General features: G+C 46.8%; 1 protein-coding gene across 1 annotated transcript; it reads left to right on the forward strand.

Annotated features, from left to right (window-relative positions):
- Nucleotides 1–3,050: 3,050 nt before the first annotated feature.
- Nucleotides 3,051–13,426, forward strand: LOC116360175 (zinc finger protein 883-like). Its single transcript, XM_031814998.1, has 3 exons — nt 3,051–3,158; nt 9,653–10,217; nt 11,123–13,426. The coding sequence occupies exons 2-3, from the start codon at nt 9,659–9,661 to the stop codon at nt 12,202–12,204; spliced, it is 1,641 nt and encodes a 546-aa protein (XP_031670858.1). The 5' UTR covers nt 3,051–3,158; nt 9,653–9,658; the 3' UTR covers nt 12,205–13,426.
- The last annotated feature ends 5,215 nt before the right edge of the window (nt 13,427–18,641 follow it).

Consider the following 18,641-nt stretch of genomic DNA (forward strand, 5'->3'; position numbering starts at 1 on the left):
AAACCCTGTTTGGAGGATTCCGGATCTCCGGCAAACCTGGGAATTGGAACGCTTTCAACACCTTGTAGAGTTCCAACTAACTGAGGCTGTTCTGTTCTATATATATATATATGTTGAAACACTGTATGCAGCTTTGTGTACACTGCATTTTCTGTCATTATGGATTTGATTATTCACTGTCATTAAGTTATGTTGACCTATACTAAACAGGATGTAAAACTCACTGTCATTAAGTTATGTTGACCTATACTAACAGGATGTAAAACTCACTGTCATTAAGTTATGTTGACCTATACTAACAGGATGTAAAACTCACTGTCATTAAGTTATGTTGACCTATACTAACAGGATGTAAAACTCACTGTCATTAAGTTATGTTGACCTATACTAACAGGATGTAAAACTCACTGTCATTAAGTTATGTTGACCTATACTAACAGGATGTAAAACTCACTGTCATTAAGTTATGTTGACCTATACTAACAGGATGTAAAACTCACTGTCATTAAGTTATGTTGACCTATACTAACAGGATGTAAAACTCACTGTCATTAAGTTATGTTGACCTATACTAACAGGATGTAAAACTCACTGTCATTAAGTTATGTTGACCTATACTAACAGGATGTAAAACTCACTGTCATTAAGTTATGTTGACCTATACTAACAGGATGTAAAACTCACTGTCATTAAGTTATGTTGACCTATACTAACAGGATGTAAAACTCACTGTCATTAAGTTATGTTGACCTATACTAACAGGATGTAAAACTCACTGTCATTAAGTTATGTTGACCTATACTAACAGGATGTAAAACTCACTGTCATTAAGTTATGTTGACCTATACTAACAGGATGTAAAACTAAATGTGGTGGCAGGGTAGCCTAGTGGTTAGAGCGTTGGACTAGTAACCGGAAAGTTGCGAGTTCAAACCCCCGAGCTGACAAGGTACAAAATCTGTCGTTCTGCCCCTGAACAGGCAGTTAATCCACTGTTCCCAGGCCGTCATTGAAAATAATAATGTGTTCTTAACTGACTTGCCTGGTTAAATAAAGGTTAAATAAAGGTAAATAAATAAATAAACGTAAATAAAAAAAGTTAATTTGCATTACTGCTTTGTTTTCTCATGTTTCTAAGTTAGGGTTTAGGGTTTAGGTTTAGGGTTTAGGGTTTAGGTTTAGGGTTTAGGGTTTAGGCATCATTCAGGATACTGGTTTGTATGAAATATCACCACCTAACCTACTTGAAGAGACACCAGTGAAGTTGAATGCAGTAGGTGTAGTAGCTTCGTTGAACCAGAAGGTGGCGACCCGTAATTTAAACAGCTTGAGTAAAGAAGTTGCTTTCCTGCCATGACTGGCCTCACACTCCAGTACTGTAGGTGGCGCTGCATGCACCTGTCAGTTGGTTGCGATCCGCCAATACAAATTAAAGAAGGAGTTGCTTTCCTGCCATGACTGGCCTCACACTCCAGTACTGTAGGTGGCGCTGCATGCACCTGTCAGTTGGTTGCGATCCACCAATACAAATTAAAGAAGGAGTTGCTTTCCTGCCATGACTGGCCTCACACTCCAGTACTGTAGGTGGCGCTGCATGCACCTGTCAGTTGGTTGCGATCCGCCAATACAAATTAAAGAAGAAGTTGCTTTCTTCCAATAGCGGAACCTTGATCAAGGTGCTTCACGTATTATCTGAGCTGACCATTGTTTCCAAACAAAAATGTATGAAGAAAGAAGATCATATTCTTAAAATGGCAATCAGCAGAAGAAAACATAACAAAGCGACCCCCCCCCCCCCCCCCACCCCCATTTCTGTAAATTGCTGAGTGTAAACACTCTCAAATTCCTAGACAGAGTTGTGGATGCAGGACTGACCATGCTTCCATGATAGTTTTGAAGCTATATAGTGTTGGTTTACATGTACTTTGTTTATCAGCACTGGAGTAAAACAAGCTGTATTTAATATGTTGTGTTCTGACGGGTTAAGAGTTCAGCTAAGCTTGTGAGGAATATCTATTCTTCAAAAATCGATGGGTGCAGAAAAATAATGATTTAGTGCAGGTGCGCAATGTATGGATCTATCGCAGCCTTGACTGTCCTGAGTTCGCAGATAGTTATTCTCACGATGACAGTGAAGTGAAGGCCGTAGGAATGGCAAAAAGATCAGTCCTTCGTCTCACTGTTTACCACCTTTGTCTCGAGTACAGACCTACATCTCCTGAATACAAACCAACTAAACGTACGTGTAACTCTTCATGCTCTCTTGAAAACTTTGCGGATCTTGAAATGGAACCAGTTGGCTGAGCGCTCTGATGTTGAGCCAGACCAGGATGAAGTGGGCCGACCAGCAGTGACAGGTGTAGTGGAGACACAGTGTCGGGCCGGGGAAAGGACTAACTGGGAATGGTTACATCTGTGAACGTTTCGAGAATTGTTGAGATTTTGTTTTGTGCATCCTCCGCTCAGAGGAAGCGGACGTGTTGTGATTTGCTCTAGGGAGTAGGGCGCCACTCAGAGGTGATCAGTGTTGTGATTTGCTCTAGGGAGTAGGGCTCCACTCAGAGGTGATCAGTGTTGAGTTACTTTCAATGACTCAACAGTCCACTTGGAGTTACTTTCAATGACTCAACTGTCCCCAACCTCTTCTCCACTCAACCAGAACGAGGTCTGTGATGTTATTCCGGCAGACTCCGGCAGACTACCATAGAAGCTGATCTCGTCAAAGACTTTTTTAAAAAACTAACTCAAGATGGACCACAGACTGTCCTTTTTAAAGTGGGAACAAATTCGTTTTTTTTTTTTTTTTACTTTGGCAAAGGGGAAAATCTACAAAAATGTGTCTTAACAGATGCTAGTTTTGGGAACAAAAAACTGTATTGAGATCAAACGTTTCACCGATGTGAAAATTTGCATGAATTCGTACAACATCGATCTTCTCCCACTGCCGGCCACTGGGCATCCTCTCATCACCATATTTGGTAGTGAGTGGAACCGCCAACCGGATGCTTCACACTAATATATTTCCGGTGAAATATCTGGCTCGTTGTTCTATCTGTGACGTCGTTCTGGGAAAGGAGGTGGTTCGGAGTTACGCTAGTTAGCTGTTGTTGTTGTTGCTAGTATCGTCGGTAGTCAACATTTCAAAGTCCAGGTCCAAAGTAAGATCAAGCTTTAAAACATTCTATAACGATTCTATGTACATAACACATTACATATTATTTGTCGACACAAAAAGCTAGTCTTCAGGACATTAGAGACTGTCTAACCATGTTATCTAGCTAACGTTAGCTATAGTGGGTTGAAGTTGCCTAGGTTTTCATCTTCATCCTAGGCTAGCTAGCTAGCTATCGTTGTTAGCAAACACGTTTGTTTAGCTAGCTATCTTCAAGACGCTGTGTTTTGTGACTGATCACATTATTCGTCATCAATGTCAAATATGTGATTAGTGAATCGTTAATTTCAACCAGGCAGCCTGATCACTAGATAGTAAGTGGGCAGGGACGGCGCCAGAACTAATCAGTTGGACAGGCATTTGATTAACTATTGTGGCTGTCGGTGCCGTTTAAGATGAGGGAGGACCATTGCCGATGTTAGCATGTGAAAAAAATAAATAAGTGGCATGCCAGCAAAGCCACTACACAACACTAAACAATACATTCATTGCATTATAACGGTGACAAACGGTGCCCACAAACTGTTAGGACCTACATAAAGCTGTCCCAACAGCAGTCCCAACACCTTACCACTGCTACTCTTGGCTATCAGCAGAATCTTGTCTGGCAGCGAATCAGTTCATTCAGACTCATTTACTGCCTTACAAAAACAACAACAGCTGATATGGCTGACTTGCTTAAACAAATGTGGTTTCTAATGACAATTGAGATGTACAAACTATGTCATAACGGACGAAAAGCGGATAAGAGGCAATTCATAATTGCACGGCACAAATCATGCTTCATTGACAGCATGGCCAATGTTGAGTGTTTATCAATATAAACTTGGAAAATAGCCCCTTAATCCCAGATTTGAGACCACGCTGCCACTGATTCCTCCCAAACCACTCGTTGAATTTGAGATTTCCAACTTGTTGTGTAATGTTTATGTCCGATGAGCACCGATATGTTTTCTCAATAATTTCTCTTCATAAAACAAGGATTAAAAATGATTTTCCAGTAGATTGTCGACTTGATTCATGATGATTACTGCTAGCTAAGATTGTGAAAGTATAATGTCCAATCAAAGCTACTGTAGATATAATGTGATTTGACGTAATTTTATCTGTGGCCAATGACCTTGAGACTTCTTGGATAAGCACTTCTATGGCAGCAGCCGAAGGGCTAGAATTTTCAATGTCTGCTCTTACACTTGGCAGTGACGTAAAGTCCTCATGAGTGACAGAACACTAAGCCAATCACAGCACGACGCTCTGTTTTTTTTCTTCCTGCTGTCTTGCACCACTACACCACAGAAAGGACTTAGCTAGGCTGAAACACCTGCGTTTTGTAGCTGCCTTACTCAAGAAAACAAAAAAGGGACTTGATTTATTTTTTACATTGTTTTCAGACTCATATGTGACACATTAATGCCAAAATAACATGCAAATCAGGCAAGCCCCTCCCCCCAAAATTAAATTATATATATTTTTGGTGCTAAAATGTGGGGCTCAAAACAGGTGGGGCTCTGCCCTGAGTGACTGGTCCCCACTTGGAGGATCATAATGTATTGTATGAGCAAGGCCTTATTTCTATTCCAGCATATTGGATGACTCCATTCACCCAGCTCAGTGTAACATCTATAGGTTTAGGTTACGACATGGTTCCTAACATGACTCCATTCACCCAGCTCAGTGTAACATCTATAGGTTTAGGTTACGACATGGTTCCTAACATGACTCCATTCACCCAGCTCAGTGTAACATCTATAGGTTTAGGTTACGACATGGTTCCTAACATGTCACAATAACTCCTCCCTGGCATTTTCATTCGTTGTCATGTCAACCAACACTGTATTCAAAGCGCCCACTACTATTTATATTCTGTCTATAGAATTGTAATAAACATTCTATTTCCATGATTCCAACAGTTCACCCAAGTGTTCTGATCTAAATCGCAATTGCAACATTTGGTTAAAAATAAGGCCCAGTTTTTTTTTTTACCCCCTTTTCTCCCCAAATTCGTGGTAGTTACAGTTGGTAGTTACAGTCTTGTCTCATCGCTGCAACTCCTGTACGGACTCGGGAGAGGTGAAGTTGGAGAGTCGTGCGTCCTCCGAAACCCAACCAAACTGCACTACTTCTTGACATAATGCCCACTTAACCCGGAAGCCAGCCGCACCAATGTGTCGGAGGAAACGCCGTACACCTGGCCACCGTATCACCGTGCACTGTGCCCGGCCCGCCACAGGGGTCGCTGGTGCACGATGGGACAAGGACATCCCCGTCGGCCAAACCCTCTCCTAACCCAGACGAAGCTGGGTCTATTGTGTGCTGCCCCATGGGTCTCTTGGTCACACAGACACCCAGAATCTCTAGTGGCACAGTTAGCAGTGTGATGCGCTGCCCCATGGGTCTCTTGGTCACACAGACACCCAGAATCTCTAGTGGCACAGCTAGCTAGCAGTGTGATGCGGTGCCCCATGGGTCTCCCAGGCACACAGACACCCAGAATCCCTAGTGGCACAGCTAGCTAGCAGTGTGATGCGGTGCCCCATGGGTCTCCCAGGCACACAGACACCCAGAATCCCTAGTGGCACAGCTAGCAGTGTGATGCGCTGCCCCATGGGTCACACAGACACCCAGAATCCCTAGTGGCACAGCTAGCTAGCAGTGTGATGCGGTGCCCCATGGGTCTCCCAGGCACACAGACACCCAGAATCCCTAGTGGCACAGCTAGCAGTGTGATGCGCTGCCCCATGGGTCACACAGACACCCAGAATCCCTAGTGGCACAGCTAGCTAGCAGTGTGCTGCGCTGCCCCATGGGTCTCCCGGTCACACAGACACCCAGAATCCATAAAATACAGTCATAAATTAGAAACATAGTGTGATATGAGGGGTGGTGGGTTAGGGGGTGGCGGGTTAGGGGGTTAGGGGTGGTGGGTTAGGGGGTGGCGGGTTAGGGGGTGGCGGGGGTGGCGGGTTAGGGGGTTAGGGGTGGTGGGTTAGGGGGTGGTGGGTTAGGGGTGGTGGGTTAGGGGGTGGTGGGTTAGGGGTGGCGGGTTAGGGGGTGGTGGGTTAGGGGTGGCGGGTTAGGGGGTTAGGGGTGGCGGGTTAGGTGGTGGTGGGTTAGGGGGTTAGGAGGTGGCGGGTTAGGGGGTGGTGGGTTAGGGGTGGCGGGTTAGGGGGTGGTGGGTTAGGGGGATAGGAGGTGGTGGGTTAGGGGTGGTGGGTTAGGGGTGGTGGGTTAGGGGGTTAGGAGGTGGTGGGTTAGGGGTGGTGGGTTAGGAGTGGTGGGTTAGGGGGTTAGGAGGTGGCGGGTTAGAGGTGGTGGGTTAGGGGGTGGTGGGTTAGGGGGTGGTGGGTTAGGGGGTTAGGAGGTGGCGGATTAGGGGTGGTGGGTTAGGGGGTTAGGAGGTGGCGGGTTAGGGGTGGTGAGTTAGGGGTGGTGGGTTAGGGGGTTAGGAGGTGGTGGATTAGGGGGTTAGGAGGTGGCGGGTTAGGGGTGGTGGGTTAGGGGGTGGTGGGTTAGGGGGTTAGGGGGTGGTGGGTTAGGGGGTTAGGAGGTGGCCGGTTAGGGGTGGTGGGTTAGGGGTGGTGGGTTAGGGGGTTAGGAGGTGGTGGGTTAGGGGGTTAGGAGGTGGCGGGTTAGGGGTGGTGGGTTAGGGGGTGGTGGGTTAGGGGGTTAGGGGGTGGTGGGTTAGGGGGTTAGGGGGTGGTGGGTTAGGGGTGGCAGGTTAGGGGTGGTGGGTTAGGGGGTGGTGGGTTAGGGGGTTAGGGGGTGGTGGGTTAGGGGTGGCAGGTTGGGGGTGGCGGGTTAGGGGGTGGTGGGTTAGGGGATGGCGGGTTGGGGGTGGCGGGTTAGGGGGTGGTGGGTTAGGGGTGGTGGGTTAGGGGGTGGCAGGTTAGGGGTGGCGGGTTGGGGGTGGTGGGTTAGGGGGTGGTGGGTTAGGGGGTGGTGGGTTAGGGGTGGTGGGTTAGGGGGTTAGGAGGTGGCGGGTTAGGGGTGGTGGGTTAGGGGGTGGTGGGTTAGGGGGTTAGGAGGTAGGGGGTGGTGGGTTAGGGGGGTTAGGAGGTGGCGGGTTAGGGGTGGTGGGTTAGGGGGTTAGGAGGTGGCGGGTTAGGGGTGGCGGGTTAGGGGTGGTGGGTTAGGGGGTTAGGAGGTGGTGGGTTAGGAGGTGGCGGGTTAGGGGTGGTGGGTTAGGGGTGGTGGGTTAGGGGGTTAGGGGGTGGTGGGTTAGGGGGTTAGGAGGTGGCGGGTTAGGGGTGGTGGGTTAGGGGGTTAGGAGGTGGTGGGTTAGGGGTTAGGAGGTGGCGGGTTAGGGTGGTGGGTTAGGGGTGTGGGTTAGGGGGTTAGGGGGTGGTGGGTTAGGGTGTTAGGGGGTGGTTGGTTAGGGGTGGCGGGTTAGGGGTGGTGGGTTAGGGGGTTAGGAGGTGGTGGTTAGGGGGTGGTGGGTTAGGGTTGATGGGTTAGGGGTGGTGGGTTAGGGGATGGTGGGTTGGGGTGGTGGGTTAGGGGTGTGGGTTAGGGTGGCGGGTTAGGGGGTGGTGGTTGGGGGTGGCGAGTTAGGGGGTGGCGGGTTAGGGGTGGCGGGTTAGGGGTGGCGGGTTAGGGGGTGGCGGGTTAGGGGTGGCGGGTTGGGGGTGGTGGGTTAGGGGGGTGGTGGGTTAGGGGTGGTGGGTTAGGGGGTGGTGGGTTAGGGGTGGTGGGTTAGGGGGTGGCGGGTTGGGGGTGGTGGGTTAGGGGTGGTGGGTTAGGGGTGGTGGGTTAGGGGTTAGGAGGTGGCGGGTTAGGGGTGGTGGGTTAGGGGGTTAGGGGTGGTGGGTTAGGGGGTTAGGAGGTGGCGGGTGTTCATTTAGGCCTGATGGCAATGATCAGTTTATTTTAAATAATTTTACGGGAGATTAATATAATATTTTTACATAAGAAATGTTAGTTTGTAAATGTGGAACATTTGAAAATAAATAAACATTTATTATTTAACCTCTTATTATTTGGAGCCTTCGGTACCCATTAAGCCCAGTCTGGATTCTTCACATTATAATCAAGTCATAAATCTTCATATTAGATATTATTCTTTAATATTATATTCACTTTCTTACAAAAGTTTAGGGCCGTATATGTTAGAGATGTATAAACTGATATTTTAGTGGCCATAATGGGTACACTTAACCTACCATCCATTTTCCACTCTGTTCAATTTGAATTGAAATCACTCAAAAGTTCACTGTAATGTACTGTAAACCAGTGTGTTTACAAGGTTGTAGCTGGTGTAATGTGGGCACGTTATGCGTCTACAAGGTTGTAGCTGGTGTAATGTGGGCATGTTATGTGTTTACAAGGTTGTAGCTGGTGTAATGTGGGCACGTTATGCGTCTACAAGGTTGTAGCTGGTGTAACGTGGGCATGTTATGTGTTTACAAGGTTGTAGCTGGTGTAATGTGGGCACGTTATGCGTTTACAAGGTTGTAGCTGGTGTAATGTGGGCACGTTATGCGTCTACAAGGTTGTAGCTGGTGTAATGTGGGCACGTTATGCGTCTACAATGTTAATGAACAGTGGATTACCCATCGACAAGTAGCGCGCGTGTCACAACACCTCTTTATGATGTCATAATGGGCATCGTATGGTATGTAATGGTCATCACACTGGATTATTGATCTAGTAGAAATATATCAAGCTCACTCACGTCTTTGTGTGTGTGTGTGTGTGTGTGTGTGTGTGTGTGTGTGTGTGATGGTAATGTCATGACTGTAAACACGATCTTTAACAATGTAACATTTGATAAACCACACCGTCTACTGCAGCCTTGATAAGGTGCAAAATGAAATCAACCATTTGGTATCGTTTTGATTATGGAAGATTGAATACGTGTGGTTCAAGCTGTTTTCTTGGAGTTGATTTGAAGCCATCGTCTCTATCTGAGCATGACAGCGTCCAACTCAGTTTCCCCTCCCAGAAAACACATGACACCGTATCGTGTTGTGTATTTGCAAATTCACGAGGAAATTGAAGAGCGGATGGCTTTACCGAGTTTGAGTGTTGGCTCACTTGACCTCCGTGTTTGTTAGCTAGCTAGTTAACCGTAGTTAGCTAACTTTAATTTTATTAATCATTTACTTAATCATTCAGCCAGCGTGATATCAAATGTCATTTTGGTTCGGCTTTGCTTTAAACTAGCAAACCTCTTGCTTGTAATTGTATCTAGCGATCCAGCTAGATATCATCCCACCCTATTGAGAAAGGTGACGGTAAAATGTATCAGTAAGCTAAAGTTAACCCAATTAGCTCAAATGGCTAACGTTAGCGATCGTTGCCATCACCACAGCAATGTTAGCTAGCTAGCTATATTTTCTTAGCAGAATCCTAGTAGATAGACCATGCATGCAACATTTTCCATCTATCCCTTTTTGTTAGCAAAACTGTTCTAGTGAAACTCATCCTGTTTGTGAAACTCACTTTTCACTTTTTTTGTGCCTCTTTTGAATCCATCTGTAGCCTTCCATGTCTGAACCCAAGTCCACAGAGTCCCCAGGATCTTACTGTGGTGTTCCAGACCAGAGAACCTCACAGCAGGGTCCAGAGATGGTGTCAGTAAAGCTGGAGGACTGCAGTCAAACACTGGAACTCAATGTGATTGTTAAAGAAGAGCCAGAAGTCCTAGAGGAAGAGATGACTGTCAAAGAGGAGGAGGCAGAGGAGGAGAGAGCTGTCAGAGAGGAGGAGAGAGCAGTCAAAGAGGAAGAGGAGGAGAGAGCAGTCAAAGAGGAAGAGGAGGAGAGAGCAGTCAAAGAGGAGGTGGAGGAGGAGAGAGGAGTCAAAGAGGAGGAGAGAGCTGTCAAAGAGGAGGAGGAGAGAGCTGTCAAAGAGGAGGAGGAGAGAGGAGTCAAAGAGGAGGAGAGAGCTGTCAAAGAGGAGGAGGAGAGAGCTGTCAAAGAGGAGGAAGAGAGAGCTGTCAAAGAGGAGGAGGAGGAGGAGAGAGCAGTCAAAGAGGAGGTGGAGGAGAGCAGAGAAGTGTCTGATCCAGATCTGGAGGAAGAAGTAGATAGTATCACTGACCCAGGTACGTTCAGGTGTGGAGTACGGATAGAAGTTGGTGCCTCAGGGGATTCTAAAATTATTATTGCTATTATTGACAGCTCACTTCCCACAACTATTGTTAAAGTTATCCCAGCTTTTAGACAGAGATGATATACTATTGTTAAAGTTAGCCCAGCTTTTAGACAGAGATGCTATACTATTGTTAAAGTTATCCCAGCTTTTAGACAGAGATGATATACTATTGTTAAAGTTATCCCAGCTTTTAGACAGAGATGCTATACTATTGTTAAAGTTAGCCCAGCTTTTAGACAGAGATGCTATACTATTGTTAAAGTTAGCCCAGCTTTTAGACAGAGATGATATACTATTGTTAAAGTTAGCCCAGCTTTTAGACAGAGATAATTTATTATTGTTAAAGTTAGCCCAGCTATTAGACAGAGATGATATACTATTGTTAAAATTAGCCCAGCTTTTAGACAGAGATGCTATACTCCGTGTAGCAGTATACCAACCTGTGTCTCTGACTGTTTGACAACTCTTTCCCCAAGTGTATGTATGTATATCTGTGGTTGTGAAAGAAAAGAAAGTCATTGTTTTCATCGCCCAGTAAATAATCTGCTGTTAATCAACTGTTAATTAATGAAACAATGAATAAAGAGTTGTAAGCTTGGGCTCGTGCCATCACCTGCTGTTGTGCCCTTGACTAAGACTCTTAACCGCCCACAGCAACTGGTCCACATGCCCCCATAGTACGGCAGCCCTCTGCTCCAACCCGTATGTTTATGTTTTAAACAGGAAGTCACAATTCCGTTGGACCTTGTGTTCTAATTGGACAAATAAATGAATCTTAATCGTTTTTTTTAGACAAGTCTTAAGCCAATGCGTCTGATCCTGATTCTAACCCTTTATCTGTTCCTATTCCCACAGGAGAGATCTCCAACCCAGGTTCAGACAGTGAGCCCAGTTCCACAGCATCAGGAAACCATAAACACAGACGGGGGAGCTCAAGACAGAAACATCACCACTGCATGGACCGACCCTGCTCAGATTCTAGAGGCAGTTTTGTGTGTCCAACTCACCTCATACCACGCAAAAAGACCCTCAAAAGAAAGAAGATGTACCCGTGTGGTCAATGTGGGAAGAGATTTCAGACACCAAGCAGCTTGAAGACGCACCAGCTTACTCACACAGGAAAGAAGTCGTACCACTGCTCCCAGTGTAGGAAGACTTTCAGTTGTTCGTTCAATTTGAAGAGGCATCAGAGAATACACACAGGAGAGAAGCCTTTCCACTGCTTCCAATGTGGGAAGAGCTTCCGTATGGAAGGACAGCTAAACGAACACAAGAGAATACACACAGGAGAGAAGCCGTACCACTGCTTTCAGTGTGGGAAGAGTTTTGGTCGGGCAGGAGCTCTAAAGGCACACCAGCTAATTCACACAGGAGAGAAGCCGTACCACTGCTCTCAGTGTGGGAAGAGCTTCAGTCAGGCAGGACACCTGAAGACACACCATCGAATTCACTCAGGAGAGAAGCCATACCACTGCTCTGTTTGTGAGATGAGTTTTCCTCTTTTACAGACCTTAAATAGACACCAGCTTACTCACACAAGAAAGATGCCTTATCACTGCTCCCAGTGTGGGAAGAGCTTCAGTCAAACAGAAAGCCTTAGGGCACACCAGTTAACTCACACAGTAGAGAAGCCTTACCACTGCCTTCAATGTGGAAAGAGTTTCAGTCATTCATCAAATGTGACGGCCCACCAGTTAACTCACACAGGAGAGAAGAATTACCACTGCACTCAGTGTGGGAAGAGCTTCAGTCTGGCAAGATACCTGAAGAAACATTGTCAAACGCACACAGGAGAGAAGCCTTACCACTGCCCACAGTGTGGGAAGAGTTTCCGTCAGTCATCACATCTGAGGGCACACAAGTTAACTCACACAGGAGAGAAGCCCTGTACCGCTTCTCTCAGTGTGGGAAGATCTTCAGGCAGACAGCAGACTTAAAGACACACCAGCTAAACGTTGACACGTTTTTATCCCGATCTACAGGCTCCAGATCAGATCCCGGCCCATTGACTGTTCCTAGGCCGTCATTGAAAATAAGAATTTGTTCTTAACTGACTTGCCTGGTTAAATAAAGGGTCAAATAAAAAAAATTATAAGAGTAAATCCGGAGTAAAACCTAACGCGGCAGCCCGTAAAGTGTAAATATGTACCTGATTCCGCTCTACAGGCTCTTACGACGTCACAATAATTTAACATGTTGAATATATTGGGCCTCAAATCAGCCATTATTGCTGAGTGCGAGCAGTGCTCAGAGCACTTATGAGGCACGTCCCACCGTCAGCCAAAGCTAACGTTGGCTAGGCTTATAGCTAACGTTGGCTAGGCTAATAGCTTACGTTGGCTAGGCTAATAGCTAACGTTGGCTAGGCTAATAGCTAACGTTGGCTAGGCTAATAGCTAACGTTGGCTAGGCTAATAGCTAACGTTGGCTAGGCTAATAGCTAACGTTGGCTAGGCTAATAGCTAACGTTAGCTGGCTGACTCGCTTGCTGGCTAAGATAATTGCATATAGCAAACATTTTCTGATAATTGTTTAGATGGAAGGGCTGGATATTGATGCACGGACCGGATTGGGTTTTTACTTTACATTCTATGTCGGCCGTCAATGTAATTAAGAATTTGTTTTTATTGGACTTGCCTAGGTAAAGATTTTTATTTTTATTATAAATATAACGGTATTTGAATGTTTGGTTTGTTAAATGTGATATGTCGTGTGTAACGTCCATTTTGATCGTTTACTCTGCTTACTTGAGTCATCTCTCTCTGCTCTCCCTCTCTCTCTCTATGCCTCGTTGCCACACAGACCTAGCCCCGCCCCTGTCATTCAAGGAGCTCACGTGTTGGTTCTGGCCCACCAAACACGTGCGTTCAGTCTGCATGGTCAATGCAGCACACGCAACAATATCAATACACTTCTAGAATGTACCCTTCCTTTTGTTTCTTACATCTGCAAACAGCTAGTTTGTCTTTTCTTAGCGAGTTGTTCTATATCGTGCCGCTAGCTAGATAATAGATGTACCGAGTCAGAGCAAAGGTAGCTAGTTATACAGCCTGATACCAGTGATGGTGGAGGCCTAAATCAGCATGTTTGTAAAAACAGTATCTTCTAAACCAATAAGATCAGGAGAAGCATGAATATATTATCTACATGAAGTAGCTCCTCCCTGGCATTTTCATTTGTTGTCATGCCAACCAACACTGTATTCAAAATTCCCACTTATTTATATTCTGACTATAGAATTAAAATAATTATTCTTATTTCAATGATTTCAACGGTTCTCCAAAGTGTTTTGATCTAAATTAGAAGTCAAATCGCAATTACATTTGGTAAAAATAAATCCTTGATTTTTTTGGGAGGGACAATAATGTGCAACCCTGCGTGGCAGTGTGAAAATAATCACAAATGAGTGCAGGAAATGAAGAAATTCATGGAAATGTAGGAAATTGTATTTGGTTAAAGTTTAATTGTACAATATAAAACAATAAGAATGGAGAAAGAATTTTGTATTATTCAAAAACCTAAAATCCCGTCAAATACCGTCCTATGTGATATTATATATTTGGGCCATATCGCCCAGCCCTATTAGATGGTGTTATGTATTAGCGACACTTTGGGTTACTTTAATGTAGCTGTAAGCTGGGTGTTGATAGCAACTGGCTGACTCATTCAGTGCTAACGTAACGCTAGCAGGCTGGTAGGGCTAAGGCTAGCAGGCTGGTAGGGCTAACGCTAGCAGGCTGGTAGGGCTAAAGCTCGCAGGCTGGTAGGGCTAACGCTAGCAGGCTGGTAGGGCTAAAGCTCGCAGGCTGGTAGGGCTAACGCTCGCAGGCTGGTAGGGCTGACGCTAGCAGGCTGGTAGGACTAACGCTAGCAAGCTGGTAGGTCTAAAGATAGCAGGTTTAGAGGAGTGTTGAATGAACACATCCACGCCAGACGTCAATCACAATGAGAATACACAAAGAGCCCTTCACTGAACAGAGAACAAAGAGGTGGAGGGGTGGCTTAACAGCAGAGGGGGAGGGGCCGCTCCCAGCAGAGGGGGCCGCTCCCGGTAGGCTCCCAGCAGAGGGGGAGGAGCCTCTCCCGGCAGGCTCCCAGCAGAGGGGGGAGGAGCCTCTCCCGGCAGGCTCCCAGCAGAGGGGGAGGGGCTGCTCCCAACAGAGGCGAAGGGGCCACTCCCAACAGGATTTGTCCTCCTCTTTTGCTCATCTCACACCTCACACCTCTAGTCTACATCAAAGCTCCCTCCATCAGCCTCCATCACAAAGCTCCTCCCATCAGCTCGAAGGTGGCAAGTTTAACCCAGTGGTCCACAGACGGCCTGCCGGAGACATGGACACAGCAGAGTTCTGACCAAGAGTGACGATGACTACAACACAGCCAGGGAACTTCTCCATTGGAGAACCATCTGCTGCAAGCAAAAGTGCCTCCAACCCATATTTCCTCAAGCAGACCACGTAAACGGACTGAACCTGACATGGTTAACAGTGTTTGTGTGTAATAAGATGCCATTTTAGAATGTGTGTGATTTATGCTTTTGTGACAATGACCAGGTATTACCCTCAGGTGTCCACGGAGAAGTGTACTGTTTGGTATCTGTGATCTTAGTCTTCACAGTCTTCACCCAGGCGGTGGTAGATGTTATGAGAGGACAAAGTACCCTCCATTTATGTGGACAGTTGATTAACTCGTGCCCTGCCCTGAGCCAATCACAGCTCTCCTCACCTGACTGGTGCCCTGCCCTGAGCCAATCACAGCTCTCCTCACCTGACTGGTGCCCTGCCCTGAGCCAATCACAGCTCTCCTCACCTGACTCGTGCCCTGCCCTGAGCCAATCACAGCTCTCCTCACCTGACTCGTGGCCTGCCCTGAGCCAATCACAGCTCTCCTCACCTGACTCGTGCCCTGCCCTGAGCCAATCACAGCTCTCCTCACCTGACTCGTGCCCTGCCCTGAGCCAATCACAGCTCTCCTCACCTGACTCGTGCCCTGCCCTGAGCCAATCACAGCTCTCCTCACCTGACTCGTGCCCTGCCCTGAGCCAATCACAGCTCTCCTGACCTGACTCGTGCCCTGCCCTGAGCCAATCACAGCTCTCCTCACCTGACTCGTGCCCTGCCCTGAGCCAATCACAGCTCTCCTCACCTGACTCGTGCCCTGCCATGAGTCAAAGATCAATGCAGGCGATGACTGCTAGTCCCTCACCTGAGCCAATCACAGCTCTCCTGACGGTAGGCTTCACTTCATTCTGTCCAGGATTATAAATTGAATGTATGAATTACCACTCATTGTGTTCCCACGATGACCAGGACTAAACTGACCCCCGACCCCACCCCGTGGGGACCTTGAGATAGGGGACTAGTGAACTTCGACCCTACACTGAGGAACGTTCCTTGAAGACCCTACACCGGGGAACGTTCCCTGAAGACCCCACACAGCGGAACGTTCCCTGAAGACCGTACACCGCGGAAAGTTCCCTGAAGAAATGAAAACAGCGGAACATTCCCTAAAGACCGTACACCATGGAACGTTCCCTGAAGACCATACACCATGGAACGTTCCCTGAAGACCATACACCATGGAACATTCCCTTAAGACCATACACCATGGAACGTTCCCTGAAGACCATACACCATGGAACATTCCCTGAAGACCATACACCATGGAACGTTCCCTGAAGACCGTACACCGCGGAAAGTTCCCTGAAGAAATGAAAACAGCGGAACGTTCCCTAAAGACCGTACACCATGGAACGTTCCCTGAAGACCATACACCATGGAACGTTCCCTGAAGACCATACACCATGGAACATTCCCTGAAGACCATACACCATGGAACGTTCCCTGAAGACCATACACCATGGAACGTTCCCTGAAGACCATACACCATGGAACGTTCCCTGAAGACCATACACCATGGAACGTTCCCTGAAGACCATACACCTTTGGTTCCAGACAGGATATACATAATAGTATCCATCGTTCTAGGCTATGGTACTTCTCTTATTACCTATCTATTTATATTTAATTATATTTCTATATTATGATCCCTGCCTTTCATTCAGAAGTATCAACAGTAGCTGGTTGGAGTGGATTGTGTTTGTGTGCTACACAGTCCCTAAGTTCTAGACCTCAGCTGAATCTGCTAATGAATGGTGTGGCTGTTGAACAAGTTGAGGAGACTAAATGACTTGGCGTCACCTTAGATTGTAAACTGTCCTGGTCAAAACATATAGATTCAATGGTTGTAAAGATGATGGTCTGTCCGTAGTAAAGAGATTTCTGACACCACAAAGAAGTCCTCCAGGCTCTAGTTTAGGCTCTAGTTTTATCTGATCTAGATTAATGTCCAGCCGTATGTTTAGGTTCTAGTTTGATCTTATCTAGATTAATGTCTAGCCGTATGTTTAGGCTCTAGTTTGATCTTATCTAGATTAATGTCCAGCCGTACGTTTAGGCTCTAGTTTGATCTGATCTAGATTAATGTCCAGCCGTATGTTTAGGCTCTAGTTTTATCTGATCTAGATTAATGTCTAGCCGTTGGTGCTCCCTTCTATCTTATATACAGTATTATACAGAGCCGTGGGTGCATGGTGCTCCCTTCTATCTTATATACAGTATTATACAGAGCCGTGGGTGCATGGTGCTCCCTTCTATCTTATATACAGTATTATACAGAGCCGTGGGTGCATGGTGCTCCCTTCTATCTTATATACAGTATTATACAGAGCCGTGGGTGCATGGTGCTCCCTTCTATCTTATATACAGTATTATACAGAGCCGTGGGTGCATGGTGCTCCCTTCTATCTTATATACAGTATTATACAAAGCCGTGAGTGCATGGTGCTCCCTTCTATCTTATACACAGTATTACACAGAGCCGTGAGTGCCTGGTGCTCCCTTCTATCTTATATACAGTATTACACAGAGCCGTGAGTGCATGGTGCTCCCTTCTATCTTATACACAGTATTACACAGAGCCGTGAGTGCCTGGTGCTCCCTTCTATCTTATATACAGTATTACACAGAGCCGTGAGTGCATGGTGCTCCCTTCTATCTTATACACAGTATTATACAGAGCCGTGAGTGCCTGGTGCTCCCTTCTATCTTATATACAGTATTACACAGAGCCGTGAGTGCATGGTGCTCCCTTCTATCTTATACACAGTATTACACAGAGCCGTGAGTGCCTGGTGCTCCCTTCTATCTTATACAGCGCTAGTGAACCTCAGACCTGGTTTGGAAACAACCGATGAAGCAATAGCTCACGACACAACGCCCATCTCCATGTGACCATGTGACCTCCATGTGACTTGTTGTGTGTATGTATTGACAGGTATGTGTAACTGATAGACACACACACTACATATGCATGTTTTTAAATGTATGTGAACTGTGAAGTATTTTTCGTTATGTGTCAGATCCCAGTAAAGACGAGCTGTCTCCGTTGCCGTCGGCGACTGGGGATCCTAATAAATCACACGTTAGGACCTCTGATCCCCGTTCCTCTGATCCCCGTTCCTCTGTTCCCCGTTCCTCTGTTCCCCGTACCTCTGATCCCCGTTCCTCTGATCCCTGTTCCTCTGTTCCCCGTTCCTCTGATCCCCGTTCCTCTGTTCCCTGTGTGTGACTGGGATTCTGTTCCCCGTTCCTCTGATCCCCGTTCCTCTGTTCCCTGTGTGTGACTGGGATTCTGATCCCCGTTCCTCTGATCCCCGTTCCTCTGTTCCCCGTTCCTCTGTTCCCCGTTCCTCTGATCCCCGTTCCTCTGATCCCCGTTCCTCTGATCCCCGTTCCTCTGTTCCCCGTACCTCTGATCCCCGTTCCTCTGTTCCCCGTTCCTCTGATCCCCGTTCCTCTGATCCCCATTCCTCTGATCCCTGTGTGTGACTGGGATTCTGATCCCCGTTCCTCTGATCCCCGTTCCTCTGTTCCCCGTTCCTCTGATCCCCGTTCCTCTGATCCCCGTTCCTCTGATCCCTGTTCCTCTGATCCCCGTTCCTCTGTTCCCTGTGTGTGACTGGGATTCTGTAGCCATTCACATCAGTACAGCATTTTGCCATCACAGTCTCCATTCATTCAGCCTGTACATCCATTGCTTTAGCCTGGTTATTTCTAAGCATTTCCTATTTGTTTTTGTATTTTATTGAACCTTTATTTAACTAGGAAAATCAGCTAAGAACAAATTCTTATTTACAATGACGGCCTACCCCAGCCAAACCTTTACGACACTGGGCCAATTGTGCGCCGCCCTATGGGACTCCCATGGCTGGTTGTGATACAGCCTGGACCCGAACCTATAGACATATCGGTCCTGGAAGGTAGGAAGCTCGGCCCCCGGGATTTACTGGGCCGTACGCACTACCCTCTGTAGT

This window comes from Oncorhynchus kisutch, unplaced genomic scaffold (assembly GCF_002021735.2).
Source record: "Oncorhynchus kisutch isolate 150728-3 unplaced genomic scaffold, Okis_V2 Okis07a-Okis12b_hom, whole genome shotgun sequence".
Taxonomy (NCBI): Eukaryota; Metazoa; Chordata; class Actinopteri; order Salmoniformes; family Salmonidae; genus Oncorhynchus; species Oncorhynchus kisutch.